The sequence below is a fragment of the Brassica rapa genome, chromosome A10, assembly GCF_000309985.2.
Source record: "Brassica rapa cultivar Chiifu-401-42 chromosome A10, CAAS_Brap_v3.01, whole genome shotgun sequence".
In the NCBI taxonomy this organism is placed as follows: Eukaryota; Viridiplantae; Streptophyta; class Magnoliopsida; order Brassicales; family Brassicaceae; genus Brassica; species Brassica rapa.
The window spans coordinates 18,664,779-18,685,918 of NC_024804.2; the positions used below are offsets into that span (position 1 = coordinate 18,664,779).

The following is a 21,140-nucleotide window of genomic DNA, read 5'->3' on the forward strand; positions in this document are numbered from 1 at the left end:
TCTGAGTTTACTATTGTGGGAGAATGTATTCTTCTTTTATAAATAATGAAATATTTGGTAGAATATTTAAGTATTCACATGGACATGGGAGATGGGTTGTCTCGTGGCTGTGACTGGAGGACAAACACAAACTTAGCTGTCTCCATGTTAGTCATCGATGCTCTGTCAGTCTGTCTATTATTCGTTTGGTACTTCAATCCAATGTGAGAGAGAGAGAGAGTTGACGGAATAAACGCAAAAAAAAAAAGCTGGGTAGCGTCATTACAAAGCGAGGACCAGTTTATTTTTTAACGAAATCGAATGATCTAAGATCAGTTTTTTTTTTTTATCACCATCTAAGATCAGTTAACTTAAAGATGAAAAATTGACCGCGTGATGTAAGAGAGGCTCGCTCTCACCCAACTGTATAAGACAAGTAAGAAGAAGCCCAGCTACTACAGCAAAGACTTATTGGGCTTTGAGTCCAAGAATTGTCGGTTTAAGCGTCGAACACCCGCTAAAATAAAGAGAGTGTTTTTATTTTAGAGTCCCACATCGCTAGCGAAGCAAGCATAGAAGTCACGAGAAGAAGTATAAATGAAGCGACGAGGCGACCAAACAAATCATACCTTTCTCGGCCTTTTGGCTAAGATCAAGTGTAGTATCTGTTCTTATCAGTTTAATATCTGATATGTGGCCCATTGGGTCACACGATATTAACTTTATTTTTTAAGGGAGAAAGTCCACTAAGATAGCTTGCTATCTGGGCTTTCGCGAGTCGCCCATGCGTTGCACTATTGCACGGGCCTGGCTCAACCCACCAAATTTGAAGTCCAATTATTTAATAAAGCGAATCAAATGTTAAATTTGTGTTAACTGGCCCAATTAATCATATGGACGAGAAGAATAAAATATTACAAATATTAATCATATGGGCCTGGCTTGTCATTGGGCTTGCTTGCTCAAGTAACTTACAATATTAGTCACTGTAAGAAAAATAAAAGAGAGTAACGTAAATGTAAATTGTTTTTTTTTTCACAAAAAAAATGCACTTAACGATAATCTAACCGCTCGATTTTGACCGTTATTTTTCTTTCACCCCTTTCTTCCCAGTTGCTGTCGGAATTGACTTCAGATTGTAAAAAAAAAAACAGCAATGAAAGCTTTGTTTCGATGCTCAAAGTCTTTGTTAATTGACCCAACAAGAAGACACTCTGTACTCGTCTCTGCTTTCTCAAAGTCATCGAAATCCAAAACCCGTGAGACCCAATCGAAGATCCAAGCAGAAGCTGCATCAACCACCTCACTTTTTAGCGAGATCACTGAGATTTTAGGATCAGATGCTGTTAAATCGGACCAAACCAACCAGCCGAGGCTTCTTCCCGTGTCGGGAAATGATGGACTGGATTCTTGCGCGCAAAGTGTTCGTGAAAATGCCAGAATGGGATTCTCAAATGAGAATGAAGAGGCTGACAAAGGTTTTGTTGACGTCAGCCCCGTGGTTCATGAGATTACGAGCGTTCTCAGAGCAGATGACGATATCATGCTTTCCATGGAGGACAAGTTAGAGAAACTGAGTCTTCGCTTTGAACCAGAGATTGTGGAGAAAGTACTCAAGAGGTGCTTCAAGGTTCCTCATCTAGCTCTGAGGTTCTTTAACTGGGTAAAAGAAAAAGATAGTTTCTCACACACAGTAGGAGTTTATAACACCATGCTAAGCATAGCTGGGGAGGCTAGGGATCTCGATATGGTAGACGAATTGGTTAAAGAAATGGAGAGGAACTCGTGTGATAAAGATATCAAGACATGGACCATTCTCATCTCTGTATACGGTAAAGCAAAAAAGATTGGAAAAGGTCTACTCGTATTTGAGAATATGAAGAAAGACGGCTTCGAACCCGACTCTGCGGCTTATAACATCATGATCAGGTCCTTATGCATCGCTGGGAGAGGTGATCTTGCGCTTGAGTTCTACAAGGAGATGATTGAAAAGGGTATTAGTTTTGGGTTGAGAACGTACAAGATGTTACTGGACAGCACAGCGAAGTCAGAGAGAGTTGATGTAGTCCAGTCTATTGCAGACGACATGGTTAGGATATGCGGAGTTTCGGAGCACGACGCGTTTGGTTATCTGCTCAAGAGTTTTTGTGTTTCTGGAAAGATCAGAGAGGCGCTGGAGCTGATTCGGGTGTTGAAGAGCAAGGAAGTGTGTATTGACGCTAAGTATTTCGAGATTTTGGTTAAAGGACTCTGCAGAGCTAATAGAATGGTGGATGCTCTGGAGATTGTTGATATAATGAAGAAGAGGAACATAGATGATGCGAATATCAACGGGATCGTTATCAGCGGGTATCTTAGGCAAAACAATGTTTCGAAAGCACTTGAGCATCTGGAGGCTATGAGAAACTCAAAGCATTCGCTTAGAGTCTCTACATACACTGAGATTATGCAACACCTATTCAAGGAGAAGGAGTTTGAAAAGGGCTACGAGTTGTTTAAAGAGATGGTAGATGATGGGATTGAGCCTGATAGCGTCGCTATCACAGCTGTGGTTGCTGGTTACTTGGGCCAGAACCGAGTAGAAGAGGCGTGGAAGGTGTTTAGCAGCATCAAACCGACGTGGAAATCTTATTCCATCTTTGTGAAGGAGCTATGCAAGTCAGCAAAGTATGATGAGATCCTAAAGGTGCTTAATCAGATGTACGCCTCTAAGATTGCTATCAGGGATGATATGTTTTCTTGGGTTATCTCTTGTATGGAGAAACATGGCGAAAAGGAGAAGATTGAACATATCAAGGAGCTTCAGAAGAAATGCAAATTTAATCAAGAACTAAGGCAAGAAGAGGAGCTTGATCTTCCGCAAGTAGCGCAACACTCAGCTCTTCCAGCAGCTTCATCTGCTGTTGACATAATAGATGTGAAAGAGATTTGCCGCATCTTATCATCAACCTCCCGAGATTGGGAGGGAACACAAGAGTCTCTAGAAAAATCGACAGTCAAGTTCACACCAGAGCTAGTAGTTGAGGTTCTTCGTAACGGCAAGATACATGGGAACGCTGTTCTACGTTTCTTCTCATGGGTGGGGAAGAGAAACGGTTACAAACACAGTTCCGAGGCGTACAACATGAGCATCAAAGTAGCAGGGAGTGGGAAAGATTTCAAGCAGATGAGAAACCTGTTCTACGAGATGAGAAGACAAGGATGCGTGATAACACAAGACACATGGGGGATCATGATAATGCAGTACGGTAGAACCGGTCTAACCGACATAGCGATCAGAACGTTCAAGGAGATGAAGGATACTGGTCTGTCTCCAAGGCCTTCGACGTTCAAGTGTTTAATCAAAGTTCTCTGCGAGAAGAAAGGAAGGAACGTTGAAGAAGCTATCAGAACATTCCGGGAGATGATTCGTTCTGGTTTTGTTCCAGATAAAGAACTAGTCCAAGACTACTTGGGTTGCTTATGCGAAGTCGGTAACACAAAGGAGGTTAAACATTGTTTGGATTCTCTTGGCAAGATAGGTTTCTCAGTCCCTGTGGCTTACTCCATTTACATAAGAGCTCTTTGTCGAATCGGAAAGCTAGAGGAAGCTCAGTCAGAGCTAGCCAGCTTTAAAGGAGATAGATCATTGCTAGACCAGTTTACTTACGGAAGCATTGTTCACGGTCTATTACAGAAGGGACAGTTACAAGGAGCGTTGGATAAAGTGAACTCCATGAAGGAAGCAGGAATAAAGCCTGGTGTCCACGTCTACACATCTCTGATTGTTCACTTCTTCAAGGAGAATCAGATAGACAAGGTACTAGAGACATGTAAGGAGATGGAAGAAGAAAGGTGTGAGCCTACGGTTGTGACGTATACGGCAATGATATGCGGGTACATGAGCGTGGGGAAAGCGAAAGAGGCTTGGAGAGTATTCAATGATATGAAGGAGAAGGGAGCTTCGCCAGATTTTAAAACGTACAGTAAGTTTGTAAACTGTTTGTGCCAAGCGGGTGAATCTGAAGATGCACTGAGACTTCTGTCTGAGATGATTGATAAGGGTATTGCTCCAAGCACTGTCAATTTCCGAACAGTTTTGTATGGGTTGAACAGAGAAGGGAAGCAGGACCTTGCCAGGATTGTTTTACAGAAGAAGTCTGCTTTACTAGCACAGAGAAAGGTATCTACATAAACCTCGTATAAACGGACCAGATCATTTTTTTCAATAACGAATCCGTGAATGCTCTTATTACAAAGTCTTCAGTTCTATATGAGTAACATGAAGCTAAGATACTTTTATCATAACGTGTTCCTTTTAAAGGAGTCAAGGCTATTAAGAAAACGAACAAATAAAATGGTTTATCTTTAGGGAGGACTAGCTTCCTCATAGCTTCTTGACAATCTCTTCACAAGCTCGCTCATAATAAGTCATCCTCTGGATACATTTTACAGCTTCATCAAACCTCTGGCTTTCAAAGGCTTCGACAAAAGAGTCAGACCATTGCTTCAGTTTCTCTTGTACCTTGACAAGAAAACCAAAGTGATTAGATCAAAGTAGTACATTCAACCAGTGCCTAAAGAAGTTAACGAAAGACCAAAGCATCTGAAGGAAAAGCTAGATCAATCAGGATGTTCAAGGTACCTGAGATCGGATCTGGTCCAACTCTTTTGAATCATTTGCTTCTGCTATGGTCTCTCTAAGTTCCATAATCTGACACCATTTTTCATAGAACAAAACTAAGTGAATGTGTTTACTTGTAACTGATAAGTACGTTCGCAATCGGACAAACAATTGAGAAGTAATCTTTTATGAGAGCAGATCCATTTACCTCCATTAACAAGGTTGGATCTGTTATTGTTTCTTCTTCATTGACATTTTTACCATTCAGCTTCATCTACAAAACGAATCTGTTAATCAGACTCAAAAAAGATCCATCTATATTTCTCCAAACCAGTTAACAACAGCATTGTAAAGTGAAGAGCTTACGATATACATTGCTCTCGAGAGCCGCTTGGTTAACGTCCGGTACGCTTCAGTCACCTTCGCAGACTGGTCCGCTGCGTAATCTCTTTCTTTCTGTTTAACAATTTCATATTCATCAAAAGAGAAAGGCAAATTGCAAGAAAATAAATATGATAAGAAGAAAGTAAACGTGAAGAGACCTGAGACTTGTTGTGAACCAAATCAGGATGAAGCTTCTTTTGCCAGTCTTTGTACTTGCCTTCAAGGCTTCCAGCATCTAATTCATACTTCTTCTCCCTATTATTAAAAACCCAAACCCCAAATTCAAAAGGTCTCATCTTTTGCACGATCAGCTACCAAAAGTTTAAACCTTTATATCGATTTGCGTGTGAATGTCACTTACAGGTCAAATATCTGAAAGTAATCGACGGAATCATCGATAGGTTGAATGCTGCGGCACGATTCACAGAACAAAAAGGCAGCTTTTTCCGACAAGAAACCACAGTTCCAGCACACGGAGGAGCTTGTCGTGTCGGAAGAACCCGAGGAAAACTCTCTCCCGGAAAATCGGAGCCACAAGGGTTTAGCTGAAGAAGAAGAAGGTTGAAATGATTCACGACGACTCGAGTGGTGGGTTTGTGAGTTTATCGAAATCGTCCGGAAAGTGGAAGAAGGAGAATAGGTTCTTCGTCTTGTTGAAAGGGTGGAGATTGAAGCCACCAGCTTCCTTGCTCTGTTCATTGGTGACGAGAAAGAGAGAGAGACAAAGGTTAGGCTCTCTCGAGAGATCGTCGTAAACCAGTTAGATATACTTGCTCTTGTCGAACCAAACCGGTTTTAGGTGTACCGGTTTGAATATTAATAGGCTTGGACCAGCACTAATTGGAGTAAGCTTTGGTTATGAGAATTCACAGTTTTGATTCTGTTTAAGATGACTTACTGAGAATTACATCAAGGATAAAACAAAAAAATTCTTTTTTATTTTGAACAATATAAACTCGAATTATTTAAAAATTAAAATACAAACTATTATTATTTTTCGGTTTAATTACAAGAAAAAGCTGAAAACCAAACAAAAAATCAGAAAAACTATCTTTATTTCAAGAAACAATGGGCAGTCCTTTAAACCTTGCTATCCTCAGCTTCTGGAGCTGCATCCTGAGCCTGAGGCTTCATTAGTGGGAAGGTAATAACTTCCTGCGGCAACAACATTTCAGAACATGAGTGTAAGACAAGACAAGACAACACTATTCCAGTGTAGTTTCTTTACTAGCGTGGATTAATTAAGATGAATAAAAAAAAGAGAGGGGACCTTAATGTTCTGGGAGTCGGTAAGCAACATAGCAAGCCGGTCTATTCCAAGTCCCCAACCACCTGTAGGAGGCAATCCATACTCCAGAGCTGTGCAAAAGCTCTCATCCAATGCCATTGCCTCTTCATCTCCACTTTGCCGATCCTGAAAAAAAAAATCATCTCAACGTTTCAAAACAATGATACAACAGAGACAGAGAAAGGCTATTAGATCAGTGATGATAGGAATCTCAATTATTATACCTTGAGCTGATCAGCAAAACGCTGACGCTGTACCACAGGGTCATTCAACTCAGTGTATGCATTGCACAGCTGAATTCAAACAAAAACACCTTTTAGTATAGAGTAACTATAATGTTTGACCATATGAAAAACATTATATATACATAAATAAGCTTACTTCGTGTTGGTTAATGAACAGCTCAAACCGTTCAGTCAACCCCTTGATGGATCTATGCGACTTTGCCAAAGGACTCATTATCTCCGGGTGGTTCATTATAAAAGTGGGGTTAACACATGTCCTTTCCAGAAAGTGTCCAACAAGCTGCACAGTTTCAAAACATTTAAAACTAAATAAGCATTAACCAAATCACATAACTTCAAAAGTCTTAACAAAAAGGAAACTTACTTTATCCAACAAACGAGCAGTAGTCATAGGAGCTGCGCACTTGACACCAAACCTCCCGCATGCATCAATGAGATACTTGTTAGCTTCCTCACCTGCCAAATCCTTCGGTATGCTGAGTTCAGCCACCTTCTCCAACTCTCCTATCATATCAATCCTCCTAGAGAAATTAAACAAAAAAGATAACATTAGATTATGTTTCCAACCTCCCATAAGATAGAGCTATGCTACCATACCTGTATGGAGGAGTGAAGTCGATTACTATCGGATCCTTATCATATCCCTTAGCATGGTACTTGACTCTGTAACCACCCGTTAGCTCCTTGACCAACCCACTCAGCAAATCTTCAGTCATTTTCATCAAGTCATTGTAGTCCGCGTAAGCCATGTAGAACTCGCAAGTGGTGAACTCGGGGTTGTGCGTCATGTCAATACTCTCGTTCCTGAACTGCTTCCCAATCTCGTAGACACGGTCCATGCCGCCGACGACAAGCTGCTTGAGGTAAAGTTCGGGTGAGATACGCATGTATAGCTTCATGTCGAGGTCGTTGTGGTGTGTCACAAAGGGACGCGCAGCTGCTCCACCGGGTATCGTGTGCAACATTGGAGTCGAAACCTAAAGAAAATTTTAACAAAATGAGGAAAACAAAAAAAAAAGGATGGAGAATAATAATCTCATAAACAATCAATGTTACCTCTACGAAATCAAGAAGGGAGAGGAATCTTCTAATGTATTTGTTTATGTTATCAATGGTCTTGAATATCTGTGGAATCTCATGATTGTTCATCATCAGATCAAGATACCGCTGGCGAAAACGAGTTTCCTGATCTTTAAGAACATATGTTTGAGGATGTCTTAGGTGTCCTGGAGACCAAATTTCTTGCTTCTTATTGTTAGCAGGACTCGGCAACATGTGGAGGCAAGGAGACAGCACAGTAAACGATCGTGGGAAGATACTTAACTCTCCTCTCTTAGTTTTTCCTGGAAAACCAGTGACACCGACGATATCTCCACGCTTAGCAAACGCATGGAGCTTAGCAAACTCATCTTTATCTAGTTCAGACTTCCTTAAATCAGCCATCACTTGGACCTTTAAACAACTATCATTCAAATCATAGAATGAAAGCTTGGAAGATGATGATCTCTTGCTCATTATCCGTCCTAATATAATTAAATAAATAAATAAATATATTACTAGCTCCTTTTAAATGTCAATGAAACTTGTGCTAAAAAATTATACCGGCTACAGAAACTTGGTCGTCAACATGGTCGCCGTTGAATAGACTTTTATACTTGGCAATGAACTCAGAGACAGAAATCGAAACAGCAAACTTGTGTGGGTAACTGTCCTGATCTCCATTATCAATATCCTTCAATCTGTTTTCACAGTATTTCTGCAAATAAAATAAAAAAAATAAAAACAAACAATTGTCACACCCTAAGGTTGTTGTTGTTGATCAATCATAATCAATGATCAACGCTTTGGTAAAGGAACTCACTTGGTCGGCGTCTTCCACTTCACTGCACTCCTCGCTCCGCGCATCCTCATAGACATACTCTTCGTCGTTGAGGGGTAGAGCAGTTGCTGCAACCTCCATGGATCTCGAAGGCAGATCAGAGTGTTCCTCCATCGTTACGAGCTAAAAGAATGGACGCTTTTCTTCCAGTTACTTAAACCCGAATGTGTGTTTGTGTTTTATGATCTTAAACCTGTTGTGTCTTCACAATCATATAGTATTTATACACAGAGACAGAGAGGAGGATCTCATGGTCGGTCAACTATTAATTGGGGACCAAGTTTCCTTCCTAAACGCACAACATACTGTCGTTTGTAAATAATAAAAATAAAATAACATTTGTGTATAATTTTAAATAAATGCATAAATGTATACTCCAACTAAAAAGTAAAAACATTCTTTTCTTTTGTCACTGATGGTCTTTGTTGAATCATCGACGAAAGAGTACAATATGCCTTCTTTTTTACTTGTCCCATTGTCTTCTTTGCCGTATATTATTAATAAATGGAGTATCAACAAGAAAGAGATCTCTTATGAATATAAAAATACCTCACCTGCTAACACAAATATGATGATAAAGGGGTTCCTCTAGTGGTCAAAGTGAACATCGAAGAAGCTGCTTCTATTTGTCAAAAGAACCTCTCGATCAAATTTTAGAAAAATCTACTGAGTTTCGAAGATGATACCCTTTTATGTTCTGGAAGACTCTAATGATGGATAGTAAAGAAAAGACAAGCTTTTAGAATATCCTTGAGGTTTAAGTAACTGTAATGCCCTAAAGTAGTCGATGCAATCCCCCACAAGGGCCATACAGTTGTTACAAACCAAATGTGGTTTAGAAAGAATAGCTACTTAGGATTCACTTTGTTCTTGGAAACATAACCACTAACTCGATCCTCCAAAACCTGTAATACCTCAGTCACAAATACTATTTCTCATTCAAAGTGAGCCAAGACAACAGAAAGAACCAACAGTGAGTAATAGAGATTGGCATCTATACAGCAAAAACATCTATTATCACCGTAACCTTCCACAACATTAGTAAATGATATTTGGTACACCAGAAACAAACCATCCACAACCATAATCTCAGACTGTAGGTGGCCGCTTCATCTTAAGAAGATGAGAGATACCGGCAATAACATGAGCACGGCTACTAGGAACACCCGTCTTAGCCAAAGCTTGTCCATTTTTGTCCAACAAAACAAAGCAAGGAACATACTTTATGTCATAATGAAGAAGCTGCATTTCAAAAGAGACACAAAATCTTCAGTTATGCATTTGCGTTTACGCACACAAAGATCTCATCTTTTCACATTACCTCGGGAAACCACTTCTCGTTCTCCGCATCAGCCATGGTAACACTAAGCCAATTCCAGTTCCTTTTCTCAACCTCCAAGACGAAGTTGAGCAGAGAGTTGCAGAGTCTGCACTTCGGCGAGTAAAACTCGAGCACAGTTGCATCCTTCTGGCTAGCCAACGCAGCCGCGAAGGCTCTCTGCTCTGCTTCTCCTTGCTCGGAAGCGCTTAAAGGCTTCTTCTTTGGAGGTTTTAGATCGAGCCCGAGCGAGTTGAAGGAGGTGAGAGCGAAGGAACCGACGCTTTGCATAGATCTGAAAAGCCAGGGGGTTTGAAAGTCGCAGACGGTTTGAGATTTGGGTTGGTTGTTTGGAGAGTCCCATGGCCATTTCAAGCAGAAGAGAGGGTTTGGAGGAGGAGAAGCGGTCGTAATCTTCGATTCCATCAAAGTGCCGTTGCGGCGGAGAAGAAGTTTGACTCGCCGGGAACTTGTTAGAAGAATGCAATTCTGCGACGGTCGAAGAAATTATTAATTAGGGACTTTTACTATTTCGGTTTGCTAAAATTTTGGGTTTTTAACCAAACCAAACCGTAACTCAAAGAATCGGTTTATCTCTCATTTTCTGTTCTTTTACTAGCCTGCGCATTTCGGATATCTGTTTGGTTCGCGTATTTTGTGTAGTTCGGATAATAGGCTGGAGGATCTACTTACTATTTGACATATTTTTGGTTTGGTTCGGTGTGGATAGTTTCGGATTCGGTTCAGTTCGGATAGTAAAACTAGGAATCAAAAAATATCCTAAAAAAGTTCGGTTATCATTTGGTTTCAGTTCGGATAGTTCGGGTAATTCGGATAAAATATCGGTTTGAGAGATACAATATCAAATAATTATGATGATTTAAATAAAAAGTTTGAATATTTCATATTACTTTGGATATTTTGAATCAAACTATCCGGATAGTTTGGGATATTTTCGGGTAGTTCGGATACTTTATAATAATTTAGTTATTTTCCATGTTTTTGGATACTTTTAATATTATAATAGAACTTTAGTAGAATAATATGTTAAGAATTAAAAGAAAAAAAATGTGTATATAATCTTTTCCTCCTGAGAAACAAGTTTACAAAAAGAATCCACAAACTTTTGCATGGATCATGCTTCTAAGAATAGATTTTCAAGTAAACACAATCCAAATCCTTATCAACTCGTATGTTGCCGCACACTCTTCGCAGAACAATAGGAACTTGTGCTTCCTTCAGAGCCAGGACCTGAAAGCTAAGCAGCGTGTCTTACGTTTCCTCCTCCCCAAGCTCTTGTTCTTACCACCTTTTTCTAAGATCCCACTCTCTTCTTCTCCTGTCACCTTCTCTCTCTTGTCCTCTTGACTAAAAACGCTCGTCTCTTGTATGACCGTTGAGGTTGAAAAATCTTGCCTCTCTGATTTTTGAGGAACATTTTCAAAATGTTCCAACAGACTGACTTGCTTTTTGTGATCATCCTCTGCTCTGTCTGGCGACAACTCCTCAGCTTCATGGACCGGAGTTGTATTTGTTCTAACCATGTATATCACTCTATCTAGAGTCCCTAAAGCCTGTTTTACCTCTGGACTTATGCAAAACCGTCTTCTGATGTCGCCATTAGTCTTGCCATTTATATTCCCCTCCTCTGAAGAAATACTTTCCTCAAAATAATCATATTCTTCCTCCTCAATCTCAGGAACGGTTTTTCTACAGTGTACATGTTCAATTTCACCAACATCTTCATCATTATCATGTTCCTTATCTCCATTCACTTCATTGGCTTCCAGCTTTGGTTCTTCCTCACTTGCCTTATCAGTTGAATACAGAGCTTCACGTATCTTAGTGTACAACGGATCAGCTAAAGCTCTGCTGTAATCTTCATCAAATTTAGCCACGGAAGCAACTGACTGTTTACATTCACGTAAGTAAACGTTTATCACACAATCAAAACTGCACCAAAACATTAAAACAATGAAACCAAGAAACTCAGGTTTTCTTACCTTTTTATATAATCTGAAACCGTTACCAATGAGCTGCCTAGACACAAAATTCATAAGAGAGGGAGGGACAAAGTCCAGCTTTATATCCATATCCCCTATCGTCCTACAATTATTCAGACACAAGCAGCTTCATAAACCAAAAGAACCAAGTAACATGTTACACTAGTACTACAATGAGTCATGATCACCAAACCTGAAGTAACTCCTCTCTGGAGTAACCTTTTGTAAAACAAATCCTCCCACGACATCAATCCTCACTGCACCAGGTGTTACTGACATAACGTCCTCGTTGATCTCCTTAGAGGAAACTCCAATGCTATCCAAATCTGATATCTAAATAAAAAGTTGCAAAAACAAAATTGATTTCAGATCATGTCAAAAAGTTTTATAAATTAGAGAAGGGTTTTTGATTTTTTACTGTGTTGAGAAGGATGACGACTAAGCCATCTTTAAAGTATTCAAACAAGAAATAGTGAACAATAAGTTCTCTTTCTGCTAATGGCCATGGTACCTTCATCCTTTCTTCCCACAAAATGTAAAAGATTACACAGGTTACAAAGAAACCACAAACAATTTTTTTTTTTGAATAAATGAGGTTCTCAATTGGAACAGACCTTATAAAACATACTTGTTCACCAATCCTAACCTTCTGCAAGCATGTGTTTTGTACAATCTTAAATGGAGGGAATGTAAACTGTGGCCACCTAAAACAACATATATATAACTGAATAAATACCAGACATGAATTCATGTTGTTCATAATCAAATATCTTGAGACACTCAAACCATTTCTTGTAGAGGGTTGCTTCCCACGAAACGCACAAGCCTGCATCATCATAAGTCCATTTTCTAGAAAAACTTTGAATCTGTTTATATTCTAATAGAAAGAAGAAAAAAAAAGCCTACATTCTTGGAGAGGGGCATCCATGTAACCTTCAACGAGCATAGTGTGAAAAGGACTTCCATCTAGCCCTTCACGGTACATCACACGGCAATCTTCAAGATCATGTTTCAGCTGTTAAAAATAAAACACTTATTTTGATAACTCGTTACAAAAAAAAAGAAAAGAATGGGTCTGAAGTCGGAACAAGCAAAAAACATACTTTCCAATCACTGTTTCCATGATCATCCTTCATGGAAACACTTCTAAGCGTGGTAAGTAGCTTCGATACATCAGCTGTTCTTTTATCCAATATATTCTCATTACACTCTACAAAAATGACCACACCAACATGAAACAAAATCTCAGTGTATTGATGATATAACAGTAAAAGCACAAAAAAATAAATAACAGAACAGAACCTTGGGAGGAGTAAAGCTGTTTTCTGAGAAGGGATTTGAGAGTCTGGTCATTGGTGAGATCAGGAGAAGACAAGGTCTTGTCTAGCTTGTCTCTGTACTCACAGATCTCTCGTTTCTTCTGCATAATCTCAAGCTTCGAACCAAAGATTAATTCACAATTAAATCAGCTATAAATAGCATAAACCCACCAGAAGAATAACTTAATTTCTTGAAATGTTTTTATGATCCGATCACAATTTTTGGAATAAAAGAAAAGAGAGAAAGGGTAAGAAGAAAAGGATTAGCACCAAAACGTGACCGACAAGAGGGATGAAGAAGGTGATACGTTTCTAATTGTATGGAGAAAATTCAAAAGTGGTCCATTTCCAAGAATAGTCTCGGAGTTACCAACAAAGGGATGAGACGTTGGGTAAATGACAGAAGATTAATGTCGAGATTAGGACATAAGAAGAAGAATAAGAGACTGATAATAAATTTGTTCAAAAAAAAAAAGAGACTGATAATAATAGGTTTTTATTATGAAAACAGATAAGAGTCGATGTCAGAACGAGTGTGAAGAAGATAGGTGGGAAGTTGTCTGCCTCTTTAATCACATCTATCTATCTACCTTCTTCTCCTTCTTCTCTCTTTCATTTTTTTTTAATATAGCTAGTAGTATATGCAGAGGACAAAAATAGCCCATACTCAGGAGATGATTTATGATATGATGATGCCAGCTGAAAACCAACATTTTAGGGGATCCTCTTTTTTGCTTAAATTTGGCATCTCTCTCCTGAGTAATTAATTCTCCTTTTTGTCAACTTTAAATATAGTATTAACCTCCAATCATACCACTTTAGTAGTATGTTTTTTTTTTGTAACTAACCACTTTAGTATGTTCAAAACTTCAAATGCATTGAATGCTCGTACGGGTGGCTGAACTATACATTGAAGTTTGTGATTCCCTACATATTTACACGCATGACGAATGTTCGATCCCAGACTGACCACTTTTTTGTTATGTGACCGTTGATGCTCATAGCAAACATCAAACAAAGTGATAAGAGAAAATGTACGGAGAGGCTATCTGATGAAGATCCAACCTCAATGGGCTCTGGGCTCTTGTCTGAAAGCAAGTGCCATCAGTCATCTGGAACTTTAGCCCATTAAAGGAGGCCATGACCCTGCCCATTATATTAATGCCTAAAGCAAAAATTGTCTTATTTAATATTGGAAGAATTTGTTATATAACTATAATAGGAAAAAAATTAAGAATATAGCCATGGCTTGGGAAATGTGTTTTTTTGCCACATTAATGGACATTGAAGTCCTTCGTATCACATGAGCATTTGTATACCATACTGAACAGCCATGTACCATTCTATTTCAAATGTCGATATAGAATAGATCATTTCAAACAAACGTACATCTATAGTAGGGAGGGAGGGTGGGAGGGAGGGAGGGAGGGAGGGAGGGAGGGAGAGAGAGAGGAAGAGGGAGAGAGAGGGAGGGAGAGGGAGAGAGAGAGAGGGAGGGAGAGGGAGAGAGAGAGGGAGGGAGAGAGAGAGGGAGGGAGAGAGGGAGGGTATTCTATTCTATATTTTGTAAATATTATAGAATATAACAATACATTATTTGAACATTACATATTGGAGAAAGAAATAAAAGAGAAAATGAAAGAAAGAGAAACAGAAAAATAGATACATACATAGATGAAAAGATGGAGAGAGACAAAGATGGTGATAGAGAAGATAGATAGGAGAGATTGCACAAAGAGAGATTGTATAAGTGCAATTATATTCTATGTTTCGTAAATATAATAGAAAAAATCTTATTATAACTGTACATATTCAATTTATAAATATATGTTAGTTTTACAAAATCCAAAACATTTCATATACAAAAAAAAAATCTATGTTTTTTATAGGTATTTAAAAAATCCAAATAAGTACTTTTTAAACTTATAAAGTTATATAAAAAGAAGAGGTGAAAGTGAAAAAGGGCAATATAGAAAATAATACATAAATATCATAGCCTAAAAATTGCTATGGTTATATAGTTAATTTATAGTTTGTTATGTATATGCTACCTAATTTCCCTTTAATATTTCAGTTGGAAAATCATAAACATTTGGTTAAACCTAAATTAGGTGAAAGATCACGCATTGAACGAAAGATTTGAGCGTGTACCAATAATCTTAACAATGAACTGATCACAGTTGAAAAAAATAAACAATGTTGATATTATTAACATAAAGTATTAGATTGTGTTAATTGGAAATGTGATAATTGAGAACTTATATATGAAGAGCATCCCACTACTAATTTCCAAAAACACGTGCTTACACCAAACTTTCTAATGCTAAAATGGGTGAGTTCATGTTCATGAGGTACATTTCCACATATAGTGATAAGACTTCACTCTTTGTAGAGTTATTATTACGAATACTTCTTCGAACCGTCTATTAATCTCTAGGTGTTAGAAAGCACGCATTGAAACTATCATCTTCATCTATAATCATAACTACTTGGTTTGATTATCATTTTCCAAACTTCAAATCTTAAACAGCCAAATCGAACACGCTTAATTTGATTAATTTGGTTTGGTTTAGCGCATACATACCAAACCATTATAAACCGGATGAAGAGAAGAGGATAAAAACGCATACGTAACGGTTTACAACATAGGCTGATACTGAACACTGTTACTAGGTAAGCCCATCACCCAGCCCTCTCTCATTTAGCTGCCGCTTCTGCACAACCTACAAAGCCCCACGCCTTCTCTCTCTCTCAACACATTCGCCGCTTATCGCCTCCGATCTTCTCCTTCATCCGAAACGCACGAACGGTACCGTTTCTTCTCCTGCTCCGATTCTCGTTTCTTCTCCAGATTCGTTCATCGATTATAGCTTTAAGGAACCTCTCATCAGGATTTATTTATTTATTTATATTGTCTTTCAGTTACTCTATGGAGCCATTCGTAGCAAGGGAGACCACTCTCGCATCCGCTTCGTCGCCGCGCAAGAAGCGACGGATCGATCACACCGAGTCCGCAGCCGATGGCTCCCCGATCCTCACCTCCATCTCCAACATCGAGCTGAACAGCACTGCGCCGATGAGCGTGGATGCGGTTGGTAACAGCTCCACCAATCACGAGATCGACGAAGATCTGCACAGCAGGCAGCTCGCGGTCTACGGACGCGAGACCATGAGGAGGCTTTTCGCTTCCAACGTCCTCATCTCAGGGATCCAGGGCCTTGGTGTTGAGATTGGTAACCGCTTTTTTTTTTTTTTAAATTTAGTTGTTAAATCAATCTTGCATGTCACATTTTAAGAGTCTCTAACCGTATTGTTGATTCATATCAATCACTATGTTCTTTATTTACTTATTTGTGATGATGAGTTTGTTATCCTGTTTATAGCCAAGAATATTATTCTAGCTGGTGTGAAGTCGGTGACGCTTCACGATGAGAACGTGGTTGAGCTATGGGACTTGTCTAGCAACTTCGTTTTCACCGAGGAGGACGTTGGTAAGAATAGAGCACTTGCTTCTGTTCACAAGTTGCAAGAACTCAACAATGCCGTGGCTGTCTCAGCTTTGACTGGCGAGTTAACCAAAGAGCAGCTTTCTGGTTTCCAGGTATCCAAACTCTTCAGACTATTATGATTCATAGATGCAATTTACAATGTACAATGTACATAATGTTTTAGTTTGTTTTCTTTGTTGCAGGCGGTGGTATTTGTGGATGCCTCTTTTGAGAAAGCGACAGAGTTTGATGATTACTGTCATAGCCATCAGCCTCCTATTGCGTTTATCAAGGCTGACGTTAGGGGCCTCTTCGGGTCGTTGTTTTGTGATTTTGGACCTCAGTTTACTGTTCTTGATGTTGATGGAGAGGAACCGCACTCTGGCATCATCGCTTCCGTTAGCAATGAAAATCCTGCTTTTGTTTCGTGTGTGGATGATGAGAGGCTCGAGTTTCAGGACGGAGATCTTGTGGTTTTCTCTGAAGTTGAGGGGATGGCGGAGTTAAACGATGGGAAACCAAGGAAGGTTAAAAATGTCAAGCCGTATTCGTTTGTCCTTGAGGAAGATACCACTAGCTATGGGACGTATGTGAAGGGTGGGATTGTGACTCAGGTTAAACAACCAAAGGTGCTGAAGTTTAAGCCGCTCAGGGAAGCAATTAGAGATCCAGGCGAATTTCTTCTTAGTGACTTTTCGAAGTTTGACCGGCCACCTCTTCTTCACTTAGCATTCCAGGCGCTTGATAGGTTTTCGTCTCAAGCAGGCCGGTTTCCGTTTGCTGGCTCGGAAGAAGATGCTCAGAAACTAGTGGAAATTGCAACTGAGATTAACGAGAGTTTGGGTGATGCAAGGTTGGAAGATGTCAACTCTAAACTATTGCGGCATTTGGCCTTTGGATCCAGGGCTGTTCTGAATCCCATGGCTGCAATGTTTGGTGGCATTGTTGGACAAGAGGTCGTCAAGGCATGCTCTGGGAAATTCCATCCTATCTTTCAGGTAAATTCTTATCTGTTTGAATTTTCTTGATGCACATCTATTCACTCTTTATGTGTAAAATTTCCACTTGTTGAGCCATGTTGTTCTTCAATTACATAGGCTTCTAATAAAAGTCTCATGTCCCCTTAGTAGTATTTATTTTGTTATCTGTATTGAGTTTTTGCATTACTTGTGCAGTTCTTTTACTTTGATTCGTTGGAGTCACTCCCCAAGGAACCCCTTGATGCATCAGAGTTTAGACCACAAAATAGCCGTTATGATGCTCAGATCTCTGTATTTGGGTCTACACTTCAGAAGAAACTCGAGGATGCCAGAGTTTTTGTTGTAGGGGCTGGTGCTCTTGGATGTGAGTTCTTAAAGAACTTGGCTTTGATGGGTGTGTCATGTGGCGTTCAAGGGAAGCTAACTGTCACCGATGATGATGTAATCGAGAAGAGCAACCTGAGTCGGCAGTTTCTTTTCCGCGACTGGAACATAGGACAGGCTAAATCCACAGTTGCCGCAACAGCAGCAGCGGGAATAAATTCTCGTCTCAAGATTGATGCTCTGCAAAATCGTGTTGGACCAGAGACTGAGAATGTCTTTGACGACAGCTTCTGGGAGAATTTGACCGTTGTTGTCAACGCACTTGACAATGTCACTGCAAGGCTTTATGTCGATTCAAGGTGTGTGTATTTCCAGAAGCCTCTCCTCGAGTCAGGAACTCTAGGTGCAAAGTGCAACACACAGATGGTTATCCCTCATCTCACCGAGAACTATGGTGCCTCGAGAGACCCACCAGAGAAGCAGGCTCCGATGTGCACGGTGCACTCATTTCCTCACAACATTGACCATTGCTTAACATGGGCTCGCTCTGAGTTCGAGGGTCTGCTTGAGAAAACACCAGCTGAAGTGAATGCGTACCTCTCAAATCCTGATGAATACATGAAAGCGATGAGGACTGCTGGCGATGCTCAAGCTAGGGATACTTTGGGACGTGTTGTTGAGTGCCTTGAGAAAGAGAAGTGCAATTCCTTCCAGGATTGTATAACTTGGGCTCGTCTGAGGTATTCCCTGATGTTGTGAACCCTTCAGCGTGATTGTATACTCTTTCACTTCTTTAAACACATGTTTTTTGCTTACAGGTTTGAAGATTACTTCGTCAACCGTGTGAAGCAGCTGATTTTCACATTTCCTGAGGATGCTAACACCAGTACCGGAGCTCCATTCTGGTCTGCGCCAAAGAGATTCCCTCGCCCGCTTAAGTTCACCTCAACAGACCTCAGCCATACCAATTTTGTCATGGCTGCTGCTATCTTGCGTGCAGAGACATTCGGAATCCCTACTCCTGAGTGGGCTAAAACCCCAACCGGACTAGCTGAGGCAGTGGAAAGAGTGACAGTCCCCAACTTTGAGCCGAGGGAAGACGCAAAGATTGTGACAGATGAGAAGGCTACAACTCTGTCTACAGCTTCAGTCGATGATGCAGCAGTAATCAATGAACTAATCGCAAAACTAGAGCGGTGCAGACTTAGCTTGCAGCCAGAGTTCAGGATGAAGCCAATCCAGTTTGAAAAGGTGAATCGTAATTTGTATCCCAACTCTTATCAAAGTCTGTTTCTAACATTATGATGTTTGTAGGATGACGACACCAACTACCACATGGATATGATCGCTGGGCTAGCCAACATGAGAGCAAGGAACTACAGCGTTCCGGAGGTGGACAAGCTTAAGGCCAAGTTCATCGCCGGAAGAATCATACCGGCCATCGCAACATCAACGGCTATGGCAACTGGTTTTGTTTGCCTGGAGCTGTACAAGGTCTTAGACGGTGCACACAAAGTGGAAGACTACAGAAACACTTTCGCTAACTTAGCGCTTCCACTCTTCTCCATAGCTGAGCCGGTTCCACCCAAAGTAGTGAAGCACCAAGACCAAAGCTGGACGGTTTGGGACCGATGGGTGATCAAAGGAAACCCAACTCTAAAGGAGCTGCTAAAATGGCTAAAAGAGAAAGGACTAAACGCGTACAGCATATCGGTCGGAAGCTGTTTGCTGTACAACAGTATGTTCCCAAGGCATAAAGAGAGGATGGACAAGAGAGTGGTGGATCTTGCAAGAGACGTTGCTAAAGTTGAACTGCCTGCTTACAGACGTCACTTGGATGTTGTGGTGGCTTGTGAGGATGACAACGACAATGACGTTGACATCCCTCTGGTATCAGTCTACTACGCCTGATCAGAATCTTAACATCTCCCAAAAGTCTTTATACTACAGAACAGAGTTTTGTTGGTGTCTTGTTTGAATATGCGAAAAATCTTAACATGAGTCAGTGTTTGCAACTTATTATTCTACAGGAACCGAATACAAAACATAGACAAATAAGTAGTTATTACAGCAACATTCAAGTACAAAGAGGACATCTAACAAGCCCTTTCTCATTACATTCTCTACATCTCGTCCACATAGTACCATTACTCGTCTCTTCATCCTCTGCAATCAATCTTGAGCTTCCGTTGCAACTAGAACATATCAAAAACCTTTCGTTCAGACAACACTCACAAGGCGAATGAACACGTGAAATCCCTTGTAGAAGCTTCTTGAGCTTCCCGTTCTCGTTCAACGCCACAACTTCATCAGCTCCTCCAATGTACCTACCTCTAATAAACAGCCTCGGAGAGGTGACTTTCCTACCAAGCAACCTCCACATCTCGTCTCTATACTCCGAATCCACCGAGACATCTCTCTCTTTATACCTCACCATGTGATTCTCCAACAAGAACCTTACTCTTCTACACGCTTCAAAAGTTTTTCTAACTCCTCGCAGTCCCGTGGCGTAGAACACAACAGAATCTTCACCTCCTGGTGGACAATTCTCTTCAAATTCCGAAAGTATCTCTCTTTCTTCTTCTTCAACATCGTGTTCTTGTTCTGACACATCCACATACTCAAGCTCTGGTAGCGTTGGTGTAACACAACCTTTGCGTTGACCAGATTCAGCAACTATCTCGTCTCTGATATGATGGATTGTCCGGTCAATCTTACTCTTGTGATGAGCTAGGCCTTGCTTCAAACTAGAAACAATGGTGATGAGTTTGATCTTCTTCGCCAATCTCTCCTTCATTCCCTTCATTGCTATTTAAAAAAAAAAAACTGAATCTTCTGCTGGGGAAAAACCAAATTCAAGAATCTGAAAAAGATGGAATCAAGATCAAAACAAAGATAAGATCGGGGCAGAAGGATGAAAACAAAACGTAATGGGGTTTTTCGTTATCAGGTTTCTTCTTTGGTTAGCTTGTGGGGTTGAAAAAGAGGTTTTAAAAGCTACTTTCTGGGGTTAGCTTTCAAAAGTCTTTCTTGATGGGTTTTATTGCAGAACATAAGAAAAAAAAAAGCTTTTTAGATGAGTCACTGCTACAATAATGTAAGATGATAAAACTCACACCTCAATCACAGAGGCAAACAACACTCATGAGTCATGATTTTTTACCCAAACAAAAAGATGTTATAGAGCTTTAAGAAAAAAAAATTAAAATTACAAATCTGTCTGGTAAGAGTTTATATTCCTTCTTTTTGGGTTCGGTAAGAATGATCATCATGCCTGTCTTGTCTTTTACAATTTCCGTAAACGTGCAATGATGTCTCAGATTGGTAAAG

The 21,140-nt window shown here is 40.0% G+C and overlaps 7 protein-coding genes and 1 non-coding gene across 8 annotated transcripts; 3 read left to right on the forward strand and 5 right to left on the reverse strand.

The window, feature by feature from the left end:
• The first annotated feature begins 137 nt into the window (after nt 1-137).
• On the forward strand, nt 138-4,764 carry LOC103846982 (putative pentatricopeptide repeat-containing protein At5g06400, mitochondrial). The gene is made up of 3 exons (XM_009124000.3): nt 138-4,141; nt 4,414-4,479; nt 4,600-4,764. Exons 1-3 carry the CDS (start codon nt 1,136-1,138, stop codon nt 4,660-4,662), a joined length of 3,135 nt encoding a protein of 1,044 aa, XP_009122248.2. The 5' UTR covers nt 138-1,135; the 3' UTR covers nt 4,663-4,764.
• LOC117129371 lies at nt 605-800 on the forward strand. Its single transcript, XR_004453020.1, has one exon. It is a non-coding gene; the product is annotated as a U2 spliceosomal RNA (small nuclear RNA).
• On the reverse strand, nt 4,713-5,665 carry LOC103846981 (iron-sulfur cluster co-chaperone protein HscB homolog). The gene is made up of 4 exons (XM_018655405.1): nt 5,328-5,665; nt 5,125-5,221; nt 4,949-5,038; nt 4,713-4,856 (listed from the first exon to the last, which is right to left on the reverse strand). Exons 1-4 carry the CDS (start codon nt 5,663-5,665, stop codon nt 4,713-4,715), a joined length of 669 nt encoding a protein of 222 aa, XP_018510921.1.
• A 230-nt stretch (nt 5,666-5,895) lies between these two features.
• On the reverse strand, nt 5,896-9,043 carry LOC103846983 (lysine--tRNA ligase, cytoplasmic). Its single transcript, XM_009124001.3, has 9 exons — nt 8,361-9,043; nt 8,102-8,255; nt 7,556-8,022; nt 7,097-7,476; nt 6,864-7,020; nt 6,636-6,779; nt 6,479-6,547; nt 6,237-6,380; nt 5,896-6,121 (listed from the first exon to the last, which is right to left on the reverse strand). The coding sequence occupies exons 1-9, from the start codon at nt 8,490-8,492 to the stop codon at nt 6,047-6,049; spliced, it is 1,722 nt and encodes a 573-aa protein (XP_009122249.1). The 5' UTR covers nt 8,493-9,043; the 3' UTR covers nt 5,896-6,046.
• Nucleotides 9,044-9,297: 254 nt separating this feature from the next.
• LOC103846984 (thioredoxin-like protein HCF164, chloroplastic) lies at nt 9,298-10,283 on the reverse strand. The gene is made up of 2 exons (XM_009124002.3): nt 9,700-10,283; nt 9,298-9,620 (listed from the first exon to the last, which is right to left on the reverse strand). The coding sequence occupies exons 1-2, from the start codon at nt 10,120-10,122 to the stop codon at nt 9,468-9,470; spliced, it is 576 nt and encodes a 191-aa protein (XP_009122250.1). The 5' UTR covers nt 10,123-10,283; the 3' UTR covers nt 9,298-9,467.
• Nucleotides 10,284-10,750: 467 nt separating this feature from the next.
• Nucleotides 10,751-13,650, reverse strand: LOC103846985. Its single transcript, XM_009124003.3, has 9 exons — nt 13,002-13,650; nt 12,803-12,909; nt 12,606-12,714; nt 12,486-12,525; nt 12,314-12,403; nt 12,118-12,217; nt 11,893-12,032; nt 11,700-11,802; nt 10,751-11,606 (listed from the first exon to the last, which is right to left on the reverse strand). The coding sequence occupies exons 1-9, from the start codon at nt 13,123-13,125 to the stop codon at nt 10,935-10,937; spliced, it is 1,485 nt and encodes a 494-aa protein (XP_009122251.1). The 5' UTR covers nt 13,126-13,650; the 3' UTR covers nt 10,751-10,934.
• Nucleotides 13,651-15,649: 1,999 nt separating this feature from the next.
• Nucleotides 15,650-19,884, forward strand: LOC103846988 (ubiquitin-activating enzyme E1 2). The gene is made up of 7 exons (XM_009124005.3): nt 15,650-15,827; nt 15,941-16,251; nt 16,402-16,619; nt 16,710-17,504; nt 17,682-18,550; nt 18,629-19,061; nt 19,125-19,884. Exons 2-7 carry the CDS (start codon nt 15,948-15,950, stop codon nt 19,719-19,721), a joined length of 3,216 nt encoding a protein of 1,071 aa, XP_009122253.1. The 5' UTR covers nt 15,650-15,827; nt 15,941-15,947; the 3' UTR covers nt 19,722-19,884.
• LOC103846986 (uncharacterized protein At5g39865) lies at nt 19,817-21,126 on the reverse strand. Its single transcript, XM_009124004.3, has one exon. The coding sequence runs from the start codon at nt 20,614-20,616 to the stop codon at nt 19,888-19,890; it is 729 nt and encodes a 242-aa protein (XP_009122252.1). The 5' UTR covers nt 20,617-21,126; the 3' UTR covers nt 19,817-19,887.
• Nucleotides 21,127-21,140: the final 14 nt, after the last annotated feature.